The following is a 19,812-nucleotide window of genomic DNA, read 5'->3' as shown; positions in this document are numbered from 1 at the left end:
TCAACTTTTTAAGCAGTTTAAAAGTGGCCCCTTTTCTTTACCAGGGGCACAGATGCACTTTGCTGACCTTGCTCTGTATCTACAGACCCCGAGTAAGTTAAAATTGCTTCTTAGCTGCCCAACACCAAAGCCACAGGCACTAGTAGCCCCATACCTTTGTCCATGGCCCATCGATGTCAGTGGATGCCATGAGAAAATATTGGGGGTTACAGAAAGGACTTGCAGTTTTTCCAACCTCTGCTTGGTTCCGTCCTCACAACAACAAGAAATAGATTGGCCAAAAATGGAAATAACCAAGGAAAAGCAAGCAGATCATCAATAATATCCAGACTGAAAAACATCCAGATGTGTAGACCGAAAAATGACTCTTTGGACAACACAAGGACCAATCGTTGGAATAATGAAAAAAATATCCACTTTTCTTCATATGCCCTACCACCAAAAATGGTGAGAGTGTTGGGAAGCATTTTTTGCTTCTGGACGTAGACAATGAAAATTTTTACTTAATATTGCCATACTAGTCTTCTTTGGAAGTAAAAACAATCCTTGCAAGTACCATCTATAGGAGGTAGCTGTCATGCAGCTGCAGTGCAGTACAGCGCAACCTCCACCAGGGGGAGCCTGGTACGGAAGCCAGACTGCACACACAGAGCAACTGAACTGACGCCACCTAGTGGCGAGAGCGAGGTCAGGAAAATCAAGTCAGAGCACAACAGTTCAAAAGGATTTAGACAGAATGGATAGTCAGGACATAGCAAGGGATCAGTAAACCAGGACGGGCAAAATACGGTACAATAGGGACAAACTGAAACGGAGTCAAAAAGCCAAGCCAAGAGATCAGAACCAGGGAGTCAAGCAGATATACAGACAAACAAAGAGACACTGGGAAAGGGCAGGCAGGGGGAGATAACAGACACAGGACAACTCTGGGTTCACAGTAGGACAAATCAATGGCTTCCAGAGTCAGGTTCACACGCCAAAGACAGAGCTATAGCTGGCACCACCCTCTGGATACCTGGAATCTAAATAGCAAACCCGAGCCCAGAATGAGGCAGATCAAAGTTAACGCTTGACATGATCCACCCAGAGAAAGAGCAGACAAGACTAAACTCCAGAACGGATCATGACAGTAGCTACCCTCAAGGGCACATTGTGTTTTAACCTATGGTCAGCGAAGACACAGGAACGGAGGATTGTGGATATTGCGTTTTCTAATTATGCCAACACATTTGGAAGTATATTTATTTTATTTACTCACTTATGTAGCACCATATATTCCTCAGCACTTTACAGACATTATCGGCAATATCCCCATTGGGTTTCACAATCTAGATTCCCTATCAGTATGTCTTTAGAATGTGGGAGGAAAGTGGAGAACCAGGAGGAAACCCACACAAACACGGGAAGAACATACAAACTTTGCAGATGCTGTCCTTTGTTGGATTAGAAACAAAAACCCCAGAGCTGCAAAGCTGAAGTGCTAACCACTGAGCAACTGTGTACTAACTACTGAGCCACCGTGCTGCATCTTCATCAGGGTTAATGTCCTAATGAAGAAGTGTGTATACTTCGAAATGCATTGACATAATAAAAAAAATGCAAATCGATTTGTGTGGACCTGGATTTACCATTTCAACTACCAGCAGAGTGGAATATCCACAATTCGCCCTTCCTGTGTCTTCTCTAGTCTGATTACTCTTGGACCTGCAGCAGTTTTAGTGTTGCGTGAACACAACCTCACCAGGTTAGCATAACCTTTTTAAATATCTAATTGTTAATTGTATAAGACCCTATTGCGCTTTTTTTTCCTGCTTCCTAGTTATCTTTTAACCTAACGTTAGTGGCTCCGTCAGGCTTACATCTGCAGACCTGGAAAACAGGATTAGGATGATTGCACTGACGGCAGGGCCAGTTTCAGACAAAGTGGGGCCATGGGCAAAAGTTTAAAGAGGGACCCTAAATGCTTACACATCGCACCTTCATCAAATATTTTGGTTGTATTTACATGCGCTGAATTCAGGCCAATTGACAATATTGAAGTCGTTTTACCGGCTGAGGAAGAAGGATGGGAACAGAACAATCACTAGTAGATCAATCCACATACAGATCATGTAATCAGCAGCATATCTGCAAGTTTCACCGAGCCATGTGCTGCTGAAAATAATGATTTCTGCTCCGTCATAACCAATCCAATCACTCGATGAACAGGTAGCATTTTCCTCATTTAGCATAATACACTCCATGGTCATTCATAGAGTATAATGCTCCTCATAGTCCTCCATATTGTATAAAGCACCCCATAGTCCTCCATGTCGTGTAATGCATACTATAGTCCTCCATACCAGAGAGAAAGGAATTCCAGTGAGGAATTCCAGTGAGGCAGCAGGTATGTGAGAGATAAAATCCACAATTTTTTAGGTACTTTAAAGCAGTGGCAGTTCCTCCAGTAGCATAGCGACCTACACGTTTCAGCTTTCAAAGCCTTACTTTTCATTAGTCCTCCTTATAGTACAATGCAGCCCCATAGGAGTATAATGCAGCCCCCCATAAGAGTATAATGCAGCCCCATATAATATAATGCAGCCCCCACAGGAGTATGATGCAGCCCCCTTAGGAGTATAATGCAGCCACAAAGAATATAATGCAGCTCCCATAGGAGTATAATGCAGACCCCATAGGTGTATAATGCAGCCCCATATAATATAATGTAGCACAATAGGAGTTTAATGCAGTATGATAGAATGTAATGTAGCAGCATAGAAGCATAATGCAGCCCCCATAGAGTATGATGCAGCCCCGCAGGAGTATAATGCGGCCCTCACAAAGTACAAGACAGCCCCAGAGGAGTATAGTGCAGCCCCATGGGAGTATAATGCAACCCCCATAGAGTATAATGCAGCCCAATAAGGGTATAATACATAGTAACATAGTTAGTAAGGCCGAAAAAAGACATTTGTCCATCCAGTTCAGCCTATATTCCATCATAATAAATCCCCAGATCTACGTCCTTCTACAGAACCTAATAATTGTATGATACAATATTGTTCTGCTCCAGGAAGACATCCAGGCCTCTCTTGAACCCCTCGACTGAGTTCGCCATCACCACCTCCTCAGGCAAGCAATTCCAGATTCTCACTGCCCTAACAGTAAAGAATCCTCTTCTATGTTGGTGGAAAAACCTTCTCTCCTCCAGACGCAAAGAATGCCCCCTTGTGCCCGTCACCTTCCTTGGTATAAACAGATCCTCAGCGAGATATTTGTATTGTCCCCTTATATACTTATACATGGTTATTAGATCGCCCCTCAGTCGTCTTTTTTCTAGACTAAATAATCCTAATTTCGCTAATCTATCTGGGTATTGTAGTTCTCCCATCCCCTTTATTAATTTTGTTGCCTTCCTTTGTACTCTCTCTAGTTCCATTATATCCTTCCTGAGCACCGGTGCCCAAAACTGGACACAGTACTCCATGTGCGGTCTAACTAGGGATTTGTACAGAGGCAGTATAATGCTCTCATCATGTGTATCCAGACCTCTTTTAATGCACCCCATGATCCTGTTTGCCTTGGCAGCTGCTGCCTGGCACTGGCTGCTCCAGGTAAGTTTATCATTAACTAGGATCCCCAAGTCCTTCTCCCTGTCAGATTTACCCAGTGGTTTCCCATTCAGTGTGTAATGGTGATATTGATTCCTTCTTCCCATGTGTATAACCTTACATTTATCATTGTTAAACCTCATCTGCCACCTTTCAGCCCAAGTTTCCAACTTATCCAGATCCATCTGTAGCAGAATACTATCTTCTCTTGTATTAACTGCTTTACATAGTTTTGTATCATCTGCAAATATCGATATTTTACTGTGTAAACCTTCTACCAGATCATTAATGAATATGTTGAAGAGAACAGGTCCCAATACTGACCCCTGCGGTACCCCACTGGTCACAGCGACCCAGTTAGAGACTATACCATTTATAACCACCCTCTGCTTTCTATCACTAGGCCAGTTACTAACCCATTTACACATATTTTCCCCCAGACCAAGCATTCTCATTTTGTGTACCAACCTCTTGTGCGGCACGGTATCAAACGCTTTGGAAAAATCGAGATATACCACGTCCAATGACTCACCGTGGTCCAGCCTATAGCTTACCTCTTCATAAAAACTGATTAGATTGGTTTGACAGGAGCGATTTCTCATAAACCCATGCTGATATGGAGTTAAACAGTTATTCTCATTGAGATAATCCAGAATAGCATCCCTCAGAAACCCTTCAAATATTTTACCAACAATAGAGGTTAGACTTACTGGCCTATAATTTCCAGGTTCACTTTTAGAGCCATTTTTGAATATTGGCACCACATTTGCTATGCGCCAGTCCTGCGGAACAGACCCTGTCGCTATAGAGTCCCTAAAAATAAGAAATAATGGTTTATCTATTACATTACTTAGTTCCCTTAGTACTCGTGGGTGTATGCCATCCGGACTCGGAGATTTATCTATTTTGATCTTATTTAGCCGGTTTCGCACCTCTTCTTGGGTTAGATTGGTGACCCTTAATATAGGGTTTTCATTGTTTCTTGGGATTTCACCTAGCATTTCATTTTCCACCGTGAATACCGTGGAGAAGAAGGTGTTTAATATGTTAGCTTTTTCCTCGTCATCTACAACCATTCTTTCCTCACTATTTTTTAAGGGGCCTACATTTTGAGTTTTTATTCTTTTACTATTGATATAGTTGAAGAACAGTTTGGGATTAGTTTTAGTCTCCTTAGCAATGTGCTTCTCTGTTTCCTTTTTGGCAGCTTTAATTAGTTTTTTAGATAAAGTATTTTTCTCCCTATAGTTTTTTAGAGCTTCAATGGTGCCATCCTGCTTTAGTAGTGCAAATGCTTTCTTTTTACTGTTAATTGCCTGTCTTACTTCTTTGTTTAGCCACATTGGGTTTTTCCTATTTCTAGTCCTTTTATTCCCACAAGGTATAAACCGCTTACAGTGCATATTTAGGATGTTCTTAAACATTTTCCATTTATTATCTGTATTCTTATTTCTGAGGATATTGTCCCAGTCTACCAGATTAAGGGCATCTCTAAGCTGGTCAAACTTTGCCTTCCTAAAGTTCAGTGTTTTTGTGACTCCCTGACAAGTCCCCCTAGTGAAAGACAGGTGAAACTGTACAATATTGTGGTCGCTATTTCCTAGATGCCCGACCACCTGCAGATTTGTTATTCTGTCAGGTCTATTAGATAGTATTAGGTCTAAAAGTGCTGCTCCTCTGGTTGGATTCTGCACCAATTGTGAAAGATAATTTTTCTTGGTTATTAGCAGAAACCTGTTGCCTTTATGGGTTTCACAGGTTTCTGTTTCCCAGTTAATATCCGGGTAGTTAAAGTCCCCCATAACCAGGACCTCATTATGGGTTGCAGCTTCATCTATCTGCTTTAGAAGTAGACTTTCCATGGTTTCTGTTATATTTGGGGGTTTGTAACAGACCCCAATGAGAATTTTGTTACCATTTTTCCCTCCATGAATTTCGACCCATATGGACTCGACATCCTCATTTCCTTCGCTAATATCCTCCCTTAAAGTGGACTTTAGACAAGACTTTACACAGAGACAAACCCCTCCTCCTCTCCGATTTTTACGATCCTTTCTAAACAGACTGTAACCCTGTAAGTTAACTGCCCAGTCATAGCTTTCATCTAACCATGTCTCGGTTATTCCCACTATGTCAAAGTTACCTGTAGATATTTCTGCTTCTAGTTCTTCCATCTTGTTTGTCAGGCTTCTGGCGTTTGCGAGCATGCAGTTTAGAGGATTTTGTTTTGTTCCAATCTCCTTGCTGTGGATTTTTTTAGAAATGTTCTTACCTCCCTTCTGAGTATGTTTTCCTGGGTCTTCTTTGGTCGAGTCTAATGTTTTTCTTCCCGTCCCCTCTTCTTCTAGTTTAACGCCCTCCTGATGAGTGTAGCGAGTCTTCTGGCGAATGTGTGTTTCCCAGGTTTGTTGAGGTGTAGTCCATCTCTGGCGAGGAGTCCATCATACCAGTAATTCACACCGTGGTCCAGGAATCCAAATCCTTGTTGTCTGCACCATCGTCTTAGCCAGTTGTTTGCATCAAGGATCCTGTTCCATCTCCTGGTGCCATGCCCGTCTACTGGAAGGATAGAAGAAAAAACCACCTGTGCATCCAGTTCCTTTACTTTCTTCCCCAGCTCTTCAAAGTCTTTGCAGATTGTCGGTAGGTCCTTCCTTGCCGTGTCATTGGTGCCAACATGTATCAGAAGAAATGGGTGGACGTCCTTGGAGCTGAAGAGCTTTGGTATCCTATCGGTCACATCCTTGATCATCGCACCTGGAAGGCAGCATACTTCTCTTGCAGTTATGTCCGGTCTGCAGATGGCTGCTTCTGTGCCTCTCAGTAGTGAGTCTCCCACCACCACCACTCTTCGTTGCTTCTTGGCTGTACTTTTTGCTGTCACTTGTTGCTGTGTGCCCTTTTCTTTTTTGCTTGCTGGTATTGCTTCATCCTTAGGTGTGCCATCTTCATCCTCTACAAAGATTTGATATCGGTTCTTCAGTTGTGTGGTTGGTGATTTCTCCATGGTCTTCTTGCTTCTTTTGGTCACATGCTTCCCATACTATAATGCAGCTCCATAGGAGTATGCTTCCCATACTATAATGCAGCTCCATAGGAGTATGATGCAGCCCCATAGGAGCATAATGCAGCCCCCATAAAGTATAATGCAGTGCCATAGGAGTATGATGCAGCCCCCATAGGAGTATAATGTAGCCCCATGGGAGCATAATGCAGCCCACATAGGAGTATAATGCAGCCCCCATAGGAGTATAATGCAGCCCACCATAGAGTATAATGTAGCCCCATATAATATAATGCAGCCCCATAGAAGTATAAGGCAGCCCCCATAGGAGTATAATGCAGCCCCATATAATGCAGCCCTCAAAGGTGTATAATGCATCCCCCATGGGCGGATCCGTTTTTATCCGGATCCGTCCAAATAGTTGTTTCCGACGGACGGAGAAAACGTCCAGAGGAACATTTTTTTGTCCGGCGAAAAAAGCGCAGAGTGACGAAACATGTGAAACAGAGATGTGAAACGACGAATCCGGCCTTCAGATCTGGTTTCCCTAGCATTTTCCATTGAAATCATCCATTCTGGGTCTCTCTCTCTTTCATCCTGTACTAACTCCATTACTATGTCCTGTACTTCCTCCATCTTGAACCTTCTCTATACTATACTACCTCCTGTACCTCTTCCATCCTGTGTCTGCTCTATCCTATACTACATTATGTACCTCCTCCATCCTGTACTACCTCCTGTACCTCATCCATCTTGTACCGCTTCCATCCTGTCCTACCTCCATTACCTCCTCCATCCTGTTCTACCTATGAGGGGCATTCATTAAAGATTTCCACTGATCCACTTCTGTTTATCACAGGATGCTGAAACTGCATATGTGTAATGATATAAGAGTCTATAGGTTACGTGCGAATTTGCAACTCATAACTGATAATGGTCTTGATTTTATAGGTGCTGAAATAGTGTGATGTTTGATAATGGACATAGTGGAATACAAAGCAGTCATCAAGTTCCTTTACTTGAAAGGTCACACTCCGAAGGAGACGTTTGGTGAGATGAAAGAAGTTTATGGTGATGATTCCCCATCATATGATGTAGTCAAGAACTGGCATTGCCAATTCAAATGTGGTCGGACTTCAGTGCAAACAGCTTCAATTCCAGGGCGACCCCACTCTGCTATTGATGAACACACCATCCAACAAATGGAGGTCGCCATTTTAGTAAAATCGCCGCATAACCATTCTCCACCTAGCCCAAAATGTCAAGATTAGTATGGGGTCCATGGAAAAAATCATCCAAGACCATCTTCACATGCATAAAGTATCCACTCGCTGGGTTCCCCGTCTGCTCACACCTTTCCAAAAGCAGGAACGAGTCGAATGCTCTCAGGCTCTATTGATGATGTGCCATGGAAACCCGGAGGACTGTTTCAACAGACTTATCACACAGGATGAAAGCTGGGTCCATCACTATGATCCTGAGACTAAAGTCCAGTCAATGCAATGGAGGCATCATGACTCACCGCCTCTAAAGAAGGCACGTGCCAAACCCTCGGCAGGCAAGGTCATGCTCACAGTATTTGGGACCAGCACGAGTAGTATTGATGGATTTCCTAGCAAAGAGTACCATGATCACTGGGGCATAGTATGCTTCACTGCTGCGGAAACTGCGGGAGGCCATCAAAACCAAGAGACGTGGCATGCTCACCAAAGGTGTCTGCCTTGTGCAATACAATGCACCAGTTCACAACTCACATGTTGCCCAAATGGAAGCATGATCCTGTGGCTTTGAAAGTCTATCACATCCCCCTTATTCACCTGACCTCGCTCCATCGGACTTCCACCTGTTTTCAACAATTAAGTTACTTTTGAAGAGCAGGCATTTTTAGATGATGAGACTCTGATTTCCGAAGTCACGTTGTGGCTTTTGGAGCAACCTGTCGACTTCTACAAGCGAGGTTTTTACAGTTGCTTAAAGAGATGAGAGTATGTGTACCTAGGTGGCAACTATGTAAGGAAGGACTAATACCTGTGCCAAGTTTCATTGCTCTTAGTCCATAGGAAGTGGGTCAGGGGAAATCTTTAATGAACGCCAATCGTATTGTACCCCTCTATCCTGGACTATCTCCTGTATCTCCTCCATCCTGTATTACCTCCTGTAACATCTGCATCCCGTACTTCCTCCTGTATCTCCTTCATTCTGTACCTCCTCCATCTTGTGCTACCTCCTCCATTCTGTACTACCTCCTGTGCCTCCAGCATCCTGTACTACCTCCCATAACTCCTCCATCCTACACTACCTCCTTTGTATCTTCTATCCTGTACTGCCTCCTGTATGATTTGCATGCTGTACTACCTCCTGTAGCTCCTTCATACTGTACTATCTCCTGTACCTCCAACATCCTGTACTACCTCCCATAACTCCTCCATCCTACACTACCTCCTTTGTATCTTCTATCCTGTACTACCTCCTGTATGATTTACATGCTGTACTACCTCCTGTAACTCCTTCATACTGTACTATCTCCTGTACCTCCAACATCCTGTACTACCTCCCATAACTCCTCCATCCTACACTACCTCCTTTGTATCTTCTATCCTGTACTACCTCCTGTATGATTTACATGCTGTACTACCTCCTGTAGCTCCTTCATACTGTACTATCTCCTGTACCTCCAACATCCTGTACTACCTCCCATAACTCCTCCATCCTACACTACCTCCTTTGTATCTTCTATCCTGTACTACCTCCTGTATGATTTGCATGCTGTACTACCTCCTGTAGCTCCTTCATACTGTACTATCTCCTGTACCTCCAACATCCTGTACTACCTCCCATAACTCCTCCATCCTACACTACCTCCTTTGTCTCTTCTATCCTATACTACCTCCCGCACCATCTGCATGCTGTACTACCTCCTGTATCTCCTTCATCCTGTACCTCTTCCATCCTGTACTATCTCCTGCACCTCCAGCATCCTGTACTACCTCCTGTACCTTCTCCATCCTGCACTACCTCCTTTGCCTCTTCCATCGTGTAACATCTGCATCCTGTACTACCCCCGGTATCGCCTTCATCCTGTGCTACCCCCGGTATCGCCTTCATCCTGTACTACCCCCAGTATCGCCTTCATCCTGTACCTCCTCCATCCTGTACTACCTCCTGTGCTTGTGAGATAGTTTTGTTTCTTTGTGGATACACCTAATTTACATGTTTTCCCTATGCAGCATTGCAAAAAAGAGCAAGAAAGCAACCTCCAGCTCCGAAGACTTAGCAATAGGAACTTGTGAAATGAATAACTCACCAGCAAATATGTATATTACATACGGTAATCTATTCAGTTCCTTTCTGTTTCCAAAAGTCACAAGAAGTGTCGGCCATAAGCTCCTATAGTGAATGTAATCTATTTCTTCCAGACTCTGCCCAGTTCTCCATTATTGCGTTGCTTGCCGTTTCTTTGCTGCATTGTTTGGCAGGTTTTGACATTCAGGAGCCGTATGAACATAGATAGGTAACAATCTCGCGAACTGTTGTGATGGCTGCCACATCCTGTTGTGTCTTTTGGAAAACTTTGACAGGAGCAACCGTTCTACCTAAGAAAGGCTTTAACTAAATTTAAAAAAAAGTCCTAGCTAAAAAGGACAACCCAAGAGATTTCTACTTACTGGGGACTTTTGATTCCCGAAGGAAATGCTTTTTAAGGTCAATAAGCTAGAGTGTTGCGTATGCATCAAATCTGTTATCCAAGGCGCAGGCTTGGCTGCTAAGATTTGTGCAACCAGTTTTTTTTAAATAAGGGGGTCAATTACTTTTGTTCATGGGTAATAAGAGTTTTTGTTCCCTAGAGGGGTTGTCCATCTTTGTCTGCTGGAGCGCACTTCTGCCCACCTGCCTTTGAGCCTCTTGATAGCTGGAGGGGACTGTTCCTTCTTGACTGGTAGTTCGGACCTGTGGTATCATTGAGCTGCTTGGCCGAACTGTCCGCTTTCACATATTTTGTCTCTCTAGCATTGGAGGAACGCATCTGCACTGAAGCTGGCCAGATAAAGAGCTGACAATGCACTCCAGCGATCCGGTCAGTTCTTACAAGCTCTTTTCAGAAAAGCTTGTCAGCACTGCGCATGTTTTGCCGTTGCTGCTACGCAAGTAAACAGTAGACATAAAAATCACTCCATTCTTAAGAGCAATGAGGATTATTAATGACAAGTAAATTGATAGTTGCTTTTCTTTTCATTTTTTAACCATCAAAGAATAACCTTTTAAAGGATATATACACCTTAAACGAGTTCATTTTTGTCTAAAAGTACATTTTTTTCACATTTGTCAGAGGTCACAGGTACAAAAAGTCTACCTCGGACAGAGTCCGTCTGACGGATTCCAGAGGAACACTGACCTCCACCCATTAACATCTACACGGGGATCTGGTTTCACAAAGAGGTCCCCTGGATTGCTTTTACGGAAGGGCTGCAGTCAGGAAGAGTGAACCAGCAGGAATCGGCGCCGATCAGCGTCAAAGCCAAGAGGTGACCTCAGGAACAGAGGATTGGACGAATACACACCGAGGTCAAAGAGCGAGAATAATCAGAACAAACAGGAGCACAGCACAGAGGTATATACCAGGGTAGCAATGGTATTGACTGGCAGTGGGGGTCAAAAATTCAGGGGTTTCAATAGCAGACTGCTCTGCTCAGGAATGATAAACCCTAAACTTAAATTAACCCCATAGCTGCCTTCCAAAGCAGCACCAAATAGGACTGGTGCTGTCACGCATTGCAAGCAGTGAAAGAGTGCCGCTAAAAAAGCGGAAAAAGAGGAAACAGAGACAGAAATGAAATTTTGGAATATTTGACTTCTTCACCCTCTAGGTATCGCAGTACATCTACTGTAGAATGAGTTGTCACCTTAACGTTCAACTTCTATCTTTTCAGAAAACAGATTAGAAGATGGTTCAGGAGAAGAGAGATAAGGTTTACAAACTGATTCCAGAATCATCTCAATGACAGTATCACTGGTAGCTCATTTTGCAGTCTGCCATCCATTCTGATTGTGATTGACAGAGGCTGTAGGAGACAACGGGCTTTCTTTGTCATCTCTGCAGAGGTCATTGTGCAGGGAAGGGGTGGAGGCAGATTTGAACATCATCTATTGATTTTCATAGGATAGTTTTATGGTCTTTCTTTGTGATCTGTGCAGAGGTCATTAGGCAGGGATGGGGTAAAGGTCAGCTTACTTGAATTGGAAATTGTTGTGGGCATGCTTTTACCTTTCTGCAGGTCATTGTGCAATAAAGGGGAGAAGGTCAGCTTTAATAACGACCTACTTCTTTAGGAGAATAGTGTGGGCATGCTCTTACCTTTCCGAAGATCATTGTGCAGTAAAGGCTAGGTGGTCAGCTTTGATAATCACATACTTTTATGGGAGAGTGTTTTGGGCATGGTGTCCAGGAGTCATTGTGCAGTGAGGGAGAGGAGATCAACTTTGTCAAATATAGTGACGAGTAAAAGGGAAACAAAGTTTTGCACTTGTGACTTTCAGGCTCCAAATCTCACCATCCACTACTGCTTTGATCGTGAGGCCACCAGCATTTTATAGACAATCATCTTGACTATCTCATACATAAGTTTGATTTGCAAATATTTAGCATATGATTAGTGATGCAGATTCTTCTCATGTCCCTGCATTTGTTACTGTTTTGCTCCTGGTGGTGGAAAAATCTTTTTCTTCCTATATACTACAAAATAGAACCTGTTCTCACATTCTCTAATAGCTCAGTGTGTTAATAGTATGAGTTTCAAGTGAAAGGTCACTGATTTGAGTGGAGGAGCAGCAATGAAGATGATTTCCCAAGAAAAGAGAAACAGCATCATCCAACTCACCAATAGCGGTCTCTTGGCCAAGAAAATTGCCAAACTGCATCATGTGAGCGCCATGACAGCTGGAAAAATACGAAACTAAGTCACTCCATTCAAAAGCCAAGAGGTGGACGTACAGGCAAAATATCGGAGTCAACAAGTCGGCTCATGAAAAAGTCTATCAGTTTTTGAGCGACAAACACAGCAGTGAAGGTAGCTTGTATTTTTCGTAATAGACACAGACAATCATGAAAGAAAAAGCAAAGAGATGCACGTTATACAAGTCTGGAATGGTGACTCGAAAAAACGTAAAGAAGCCTCGACTTCAGTATCGTCATAATAATAAGTTTGGAAAAAAGTACGAGTTTGGAAAAAAGTACGAAAAGTGAATAGTAGAAGATTGAAAACGGGCGATTTGGAGCGATGAGAAGAAACTAGATAGACTAGCCTCTGATCGGTGCAAATGGGTCTGAAACAAGGCGAAAAGCGGCTATCAGATCGAGAAATTGAAGGCACTGTCAACTTTGGTGGAGGACGCCTGATGATATGGGATTGTTTCACAGCCAAAGACATTGGATACTTGATCATGATCGATGGTGGTCTCAATGCTGAGCTTTATGTGACTATCCTACAACACGAGTTACTTTGTACACTCGAGAAATATTGGGCATGAAAAGGACAACATAGTGTTCCAGCAGAAAAATGCATATGTCAAAATTGATGAAGAAATGGTTCAATGACAATAAAGTAGAGGTGCAATATTGGCTCCCACAGTCCCTAAACCTCAACCCAATCAATCACTTGTGGGTAGAGTTGAAGGAAAAACTGTATACATACCCAAGTGAGGCAACCAGTATGTGCCAACTTTGGGAATGTGTATAAGAGACCTGGGATCAGATTTCGGTCGAGATATGTCTGAATTTGATCAATAGCAGCCCAGAAGAAATCAGTCAGTGTAAGTTTCTTTTAGCAGTACAGGGGTTAATCTGCTCAGTTGAGAGTTCTGGAAGCTTTCCTGTGTTAAGGCTCTCATCTGTTCACTATTAGCCACTCTGTCTCCTATATAATCTGGGCCCTGGCTAGCACTCATTGTCAGAGGATAGCTTATGCTGCATGGCTAGAGGTTGTTGGTGGTTGTTGTTTGAGAAGGCGTTTGATGGATTTATCTGTGACTGTTTCGAGGTTTTGAGTGTGTGATAATTCCCTTTCTTCTCCTACTTTGGTTTAATCCCACCCTCCACTCCCTGGTGCATTCCTCTGTTGTCTGTGAGTGTATATTTGTATGATTGGTATTTTCCTTTATCCCTGATCGTATTACCTTGTTATTCTGGTTGGTGTATTATAGTACACTACTATTCCCCTCTTACCTGGGTCGGGAAAGGGTACAGACCGTTGGGCGGATTCAGGTGTTAAGGCAAGGTACTTGGCCCCGGCATCTTAACCATCAGAATTAATCTGGGGAACTGGGCGAGCAAGGGCACCCCTAGTGTTAGGGATAGGGAAGGATCATATGACACATATACTAAATAGTTGCAAGTCATCTTTATGTATGAGATAGCCAAGATGATTGTCTATAAAATGATGGCAGTCTCACGTTCAAAGCAGTAGTGGATAATGAGATATGGAGTCTGAAAGTCAAAAGTTCAAAACATTGTTACCCTTTTGATCGACACTGTAACTACTGCTACGAGAGAGTGTTGTGGGCATGCTGTTAGTTTTCCAGGAGTCATTGTGTAGTAAGGGAAAGGAGGTCAGTTTTAATTATCACCTACTTTTATGCAACACTATTGGGGGCATGCTGTTACCCTTCAGAAGGTCATTGTGCAGTGAGGGGAAGGAGGTCAGCTTTGAAAATCACCTAATTCTATGGGAGAGTGTTGTCGGCATGCTGTCATTTGTTCGGGAGTCATTGTGCAGTGAAGGACAAATACATACTTTATGAGAGAGTGTTGTGAGCATGCTTCTATTTGTTCAGAGGTCATTGTGCAGGGAAGGAGAGGTGGTTAGCTTTTATCATCACCTAGTGACTTCTACAGGAAAATGAAGAGGGAGTTGTGAGGCTCTTATGTGTTGTGTATGATATGGTTTATATACCAGTCTCTATACATTTATTCCATTTTTATGAATACATTAATAGCAAGTGTTCCCCAGAGACTGAATTACAACAATTCTGCAAAGATGAGTGGCCGAAATTCCCCCAGAGCGTTGTAAAAGACTCACTGCCAGTTATCGCAAATGTTTGATTGCAGTTGTTGCTGCTAAGGGCGGCCCAACCAGTTACCAGGTTTAGGGGGCAATCACTTTCTCACACACGACCCTGTAGGTTTGAATTTCTTTTTCCCTTAATAATAAAGACTTTCATTTAAAAACTAGTTCTAAGAGAAAAGGCGTGCACTCTGAGAGTGTGAAGCTGGTGCAGGCTGAACCTGGATTGGATCCAGACAACGCAAATTCGAAGAAAACAACCGCACTCAGAATATGAATTTGCGTCATAAACGTGAATTTTTAATAGGGAACATCACAGTGATTAATCAAGTGTTGAGGTAACGTTTCGACCCGTTGATGGGCCATTATCAAACCTCACTTTCAAATGGAGAGCAATGGAAGAAGAGGAGAACAAAGTCCGGGGCGGACACAGCGGCTCCACTGGAGAAAAGAAGAAAATACGATCCTTGCCATTACGGATCCTCGTATTTTCGTCTTTTCTCCAGTGGAGCCGCTGTGTCCGCCCTGGACTTTGTTCTCCTCTTCTTCCATTGCTCTCCACTTGAAACTGAGGTTTGATAAAGGCCCAAACAAGGGGTCGAAACGTTACCTCAACGCTTGATTAATCACTGTGGTGTTCCCTATTAAAAATTCACGTTTATGACGCAAATTCATGTTCTGAGTGCGGTTGTTTTCTTCGAATTTCATTTAAAAACTGCATCTTGTGTGTTATCTTTGTCTATTATTTAAATTTGTTTGGTAATCTGAAACATATAAGTGTGAAAAACATGCAATAGAATAGAAAATCAGGAAGTGGGACAAACACTTTTTCACAAAACTGTATGATGGATGAACAGAAATCGCTCCCCACTTATACACATGCACAGTTCAGCACCTCTGAAGGTGACTAATCTCACCTGAGGTCGGTCATTGAAATTCAACTTATGCGTATAAGGGTTGCCTAATGCAAAAGGAAAACAACAACCATGCATACAAAGTAATTCTACATAATGTATGCCCATCAAGATGTGCCCACACAGCAAATGTAGCCACATTGAAGTGCCATCCAAAAATTGTGACCGTTGAGTTACTGTGCCCGCTCAGTCAGTCTGCCCACACACCAGTTATACCTACTCAGCAAAATGTGCCCACATTGTCAGTTTTTCCTTTAAAGTTCTGTATACACCCGCAACTAAAATCTCAACGTGCAGATGCATCGCAGCAGTATCACAGTATATCTCAGCAGCATTCAGAAAAATCCCAAATTATGTGTCTTAGAAACAGCAACACCACACTTGGGCCTCCTTTGTTTTGGGGGCCTCCATCTGAATACTATTTTTCTGGGCTTCAGACGCAAGACTCAAATGAAGGAGGCTGAAGCATGATTTTTCTTAAGCGCTCAGGTATCTCAGCTGTGTCTTACAACTAACTCATATGGTGCATGAACTCGGTGTGAGCAGCTCGGGTGTATCTCCTAAGAACTCATGTAGCTCAGGAATAGCTTAAATGTATCGCAGGAGTAGCTTGGAACTACTGTAATTCTTGTGTAGGACAGGAAAGGCTCAGGAATATATCGGATGTGCCTAAGGTTTATATCAGAACTATTGTAGATCACAAATAGTTCTGGAGTATTTCTAGAAAAGCTCAGGTGTATTTATGGATTTGCTCAGGTATATCTCTGGAATGGCTCAGGTGTATCTCGTGAATAGCTCGGGAGGATCACTGGAATTAATTGGGAGGATCTCTTGAATGGATCGTGAGGATCTCTGAAATGGCTTGGGAGCATCTCTGAAATGGATCAGGAGGATCTCTCGATTGGATCAGAAGGATTTCTAGAATGGCTTGGAAGAATCCCTAGAATGGCTCTGGAAGATCTCTGGAATGGCTCAGGAGGATCTCTGGAATGTACCTAAGGTTTATATCAGAACTATTGTAGATCACAAATAGTTCTGGAGTATTTCTAGAAAATCTGAGGTGTATCTATGGATTTGCTCAGGTATATCTCTTGAATGACTCAGGTGTATCTCGGGAATAGCTCAGGAGGATCACTGGAATGAATTGGGAGGATCTCTTGAATGGCTCAGGAGGATCTCTGGAATGGCTCGGGAGGATCTCTGGAATGTCTCAGGGGATCTCTGGAATGTCTCAGGAGGATCTCTGGAATGGCTCGAGTGGATCTCTGGAATATCTCTAGTGTATCTCTTCAATGCTTCATGAGAATCTCTGGAATAGGTCAAGTGTATCTCTGGAATGGCTCAGGAGTATGTCTGGAATTGTTCAGATGTATCTTTGGAATGGCTCAGGTGAATCTCTGGAATGGCTCAGGAGGATCTCTGTAATGGCTCAGGTGAATCTCTGGAATGGGCCATGTGTATATTTGGAATGGTTCAGATCTATGGAGTAAATTAAGGGCATGTAATGGCTAACTCAGGAAAATCTCTTAAATGGCTCAGGTGCATCTCTGTGATAGCTTGGGTGCATCTCTATAATAGTTTAGGTGTATTTCTGGAGTCCTTCAAGATACATCAGGACTAGCTCAGTTGTATGTTAGGATGCTTTCACACCTGCTCTTTTGATAAAGATTGTGAAATCAAGCCTAGATCCAAGTTCTCTCTCTTTTTTAAATTCACTCCTAGTCTTTACTTAAATAGCTGCGTCCTAAGCGCACATATTAAGGTGTCCAGAAAAGCAACTCAGCTGTATCTCGGGAGTCAGGTGTATGTGAGGCCTAGCATAAGTGTCGGATCTAAGGCTAGTGGCCACACAAGACTTTGCCTGCTGTCTAATCCATAGCAATCCGTACCTCAATCACATACCAGTGTAAGAAGATCGGGATTACCTCCATCACTCTCCTATCAAATGTCCCAGTCACTTTTACAAGGATTTATGGGAGAAGAGCTGATGGGAACAGGACAGATGTGGCATCAGTGGGGTCACCTGAGACTGAGCATCGTCTGTCTACAATTGTATTATCAATCATTATCAGTCTAACCCAACGGGGGGGATTTTGGTGGCTCGAATGCCCACAACAAAACAGTGAATGTAAGGTTTGTACCCTTATAAGATAGATCAATAGATAGATAGATAGATGATTGATTGATAGATAGATAATTGATAGATAGAAGACAGATAATGTGATAGATAGATAGATAGATGATTGATTGATAGATAGATAGAAGACAGATAATGTGATAGAGATGGTCTCTGTGGATGTTGATTGCTCTTACCTGTATTTCATGCCAGTAGATTTACCGGTGGACTCCCGCAGGATGTGTGACAGAAGGGGGAGCACCTGATTAGGGTTTTTTGTCCCAAGCGGGGGTGTTCGTTGTTTTATTTGCCCCACATTTCCCCCACTTTGCCCAACAGAAGGGCGCGTGGGGCAAAGACGGTCCTCACTGGTCCTACTTCTTAACGTCTGTTCCGTGCAAGCAAAAGAAACTTGCATCTTGAGAGGCAAAGAGAAAACGAAAGATGGGAGATGGTATGAATTAAGGATGTCTACGGAGAAGCCAGGAGGTGAGATCCACACCTGTCCAGGGAAGGGTAGTGGCACTAGGTAGAGAGTTGTAGGTCAGAAAGGAGAAGGAAACAATGCAGGAGAAGTGGCATAGGAGTGGACAGGAGCTGACAGAGAGGCTGCTGAAGGGGAAAGATGTGTTTGGATACAGGAGAGGTATGGAGAGAGTGAGACAGAGGGGGATGGAGAAAACAAGGGAGGAGAGCTGAGGGGGATGGGACAAGGGGAAGACAAAAAAGTGAGTGGTCCAGGAGGAGATGTGCAGAGAGTCAGGAGGATGCTGTGTGAGGTTGGGTGGAGGAGAGTGTATGGTACAGGTACCAGGGGAGGGCAGATTGATGTGGGGCTGATGATTACAGAGGACTTGGGGAGATGATGGAAGTGTGGTGACGATGCCCTGTGTGCAGTGGTGGGACAGCTCTGCAGTTATCCAGGGGGCACACCGCACATCCCTCCCTGCTCCTCTCTCTCTTCCTCTCGCATCCTTCTCTGCACCGCTGCAGCTAATACGAGCTCCTCCTCCTCCTCCTCCTGACTCCACTCACACACTGGATACATAGACTTTATGTACACAATCCCACATAGTGCTAATAAGACACACACTAACCTGGCTGCAAATGGGATTGGGGGAAGGGGGCGATATTCCGCAACCTCTGTCTGAAGGCGATCGCAGCATAGAATTGTCTGCAGGGCTATGACAAAAGAGAGGTATAAGACAAGTGTCTGCCAGGAGAAGACTGAAGAGGTATGGTAATGCGCTGCAAAAGAAATGTAAACACCTGCGGTATACAGGTGGTGTAGTCAGTCAAGTAAGGGAAGGATAAAGTCCTTGATATTCCTTAGGTACCAGGTCAAGGTGGTGGTATAAACAGATATGTCCTTCAAGAACCTTCTGAGCCAAGTAGCTGGTAGGACACCAGGTAATAGCGGTATAGAATGTCATGTCCTTCAAGAACCATGTGATCTTAGTAGTTGGTAGGACAACATTAACATATCAGGTATGTCCTCCAAGACCCAAGTGAGCCGAGGAGGTGGTAAGACACCAGATATAAGGGCTAGATAGTTATGACCGCCAGAATGGGTAATAATACTCTAAAGCTGTGATGGTACCAGGCTGAAGAGGTGGGAAGACAAAACAGACGAACGCTATAAGCAGTTATAGCTTTGTAGATCTAGGTAAAAGAAGAATTTAGGACTTTGATGCTGGTATCAGGCTGACGAAGTGGTAATGCTCTATGTTCAAACGCTATAGACAGTTATGCCCTTAAAGAACCAGTTAAGGAGAATATTAGGACTCTAATCTTCTGCAGGTGCCAGTCCAAGGATGTGGTAATACATCAGATATGAGGAGTATAGACAGATATGATCTTCAAGAACCAAGTAAGACGAATATGTGGAAAGAAATCAGGTTGTGGGAGTACGGGGTAAAAGTTATGACCTCCGGGAGCTTATTAAGAGAGGGTGTTAAAACTCTGCAAGGATTAGGCAGAAGATAAGGTAAGACACCAGGTATGAAGGCTAGAGACAACTATAAAAAATTAGGTAAGAGAGGATATTAGCAGGTACTAGGTCAAAGAAGCGTTAAGACACAAGGTAAAAGAACTACAACTGATATGTCCTTCAAGCATCAAATTAGGG

At 43.3% G+C, this 19,812-nt stretch overlaps 1 protein-coding gene across 1 annotated transcript in view; it reads right to left on the bottom strand.

The window, feature by feature from the left end:
• Positions 1-18,697, bottom strand: part of KCNAB3 (potassium voltage-gated channel subfamily A regulatory beta subunit 3) — a 94,854-nt gene extending 76,157 nt beyond the window's left edge. Inside the window, exon 1 of the mRNA XM_069767409.1 lies at positions 17,882-18,697. Coding sequence (XP_069623510.1) covers positions 17,882-18,102 — 221 coding nt within the window. The 5' untranslated portion in view covers positions 18,103-18,697. The remainder of the gene's footprint in view (positions 1-17,881) is intronic.
• Positions 18,698-19,812: the final 1,115 nt, after the last annotated feature.

Source organism: Ranitomeya imitator, chromosome 4, assembly GCF_032444005.1.
Source record: "Ranitomeya imitator isolate aRanImi1 chromosome 4, aRanImi1.pri, whole genome shotgun sequence".
Taxonomy (NCBI): Eukaryota; Metazoa; Chordata; class Amphibia; order Anura; family Dendrobatidae; genus Ranitomeya; species Ranitomeya imitator.
Note: the sequence above shows the minus strand (reverse complement) of the source record. Positions and strands in the feature narration are given on the sequence as shown.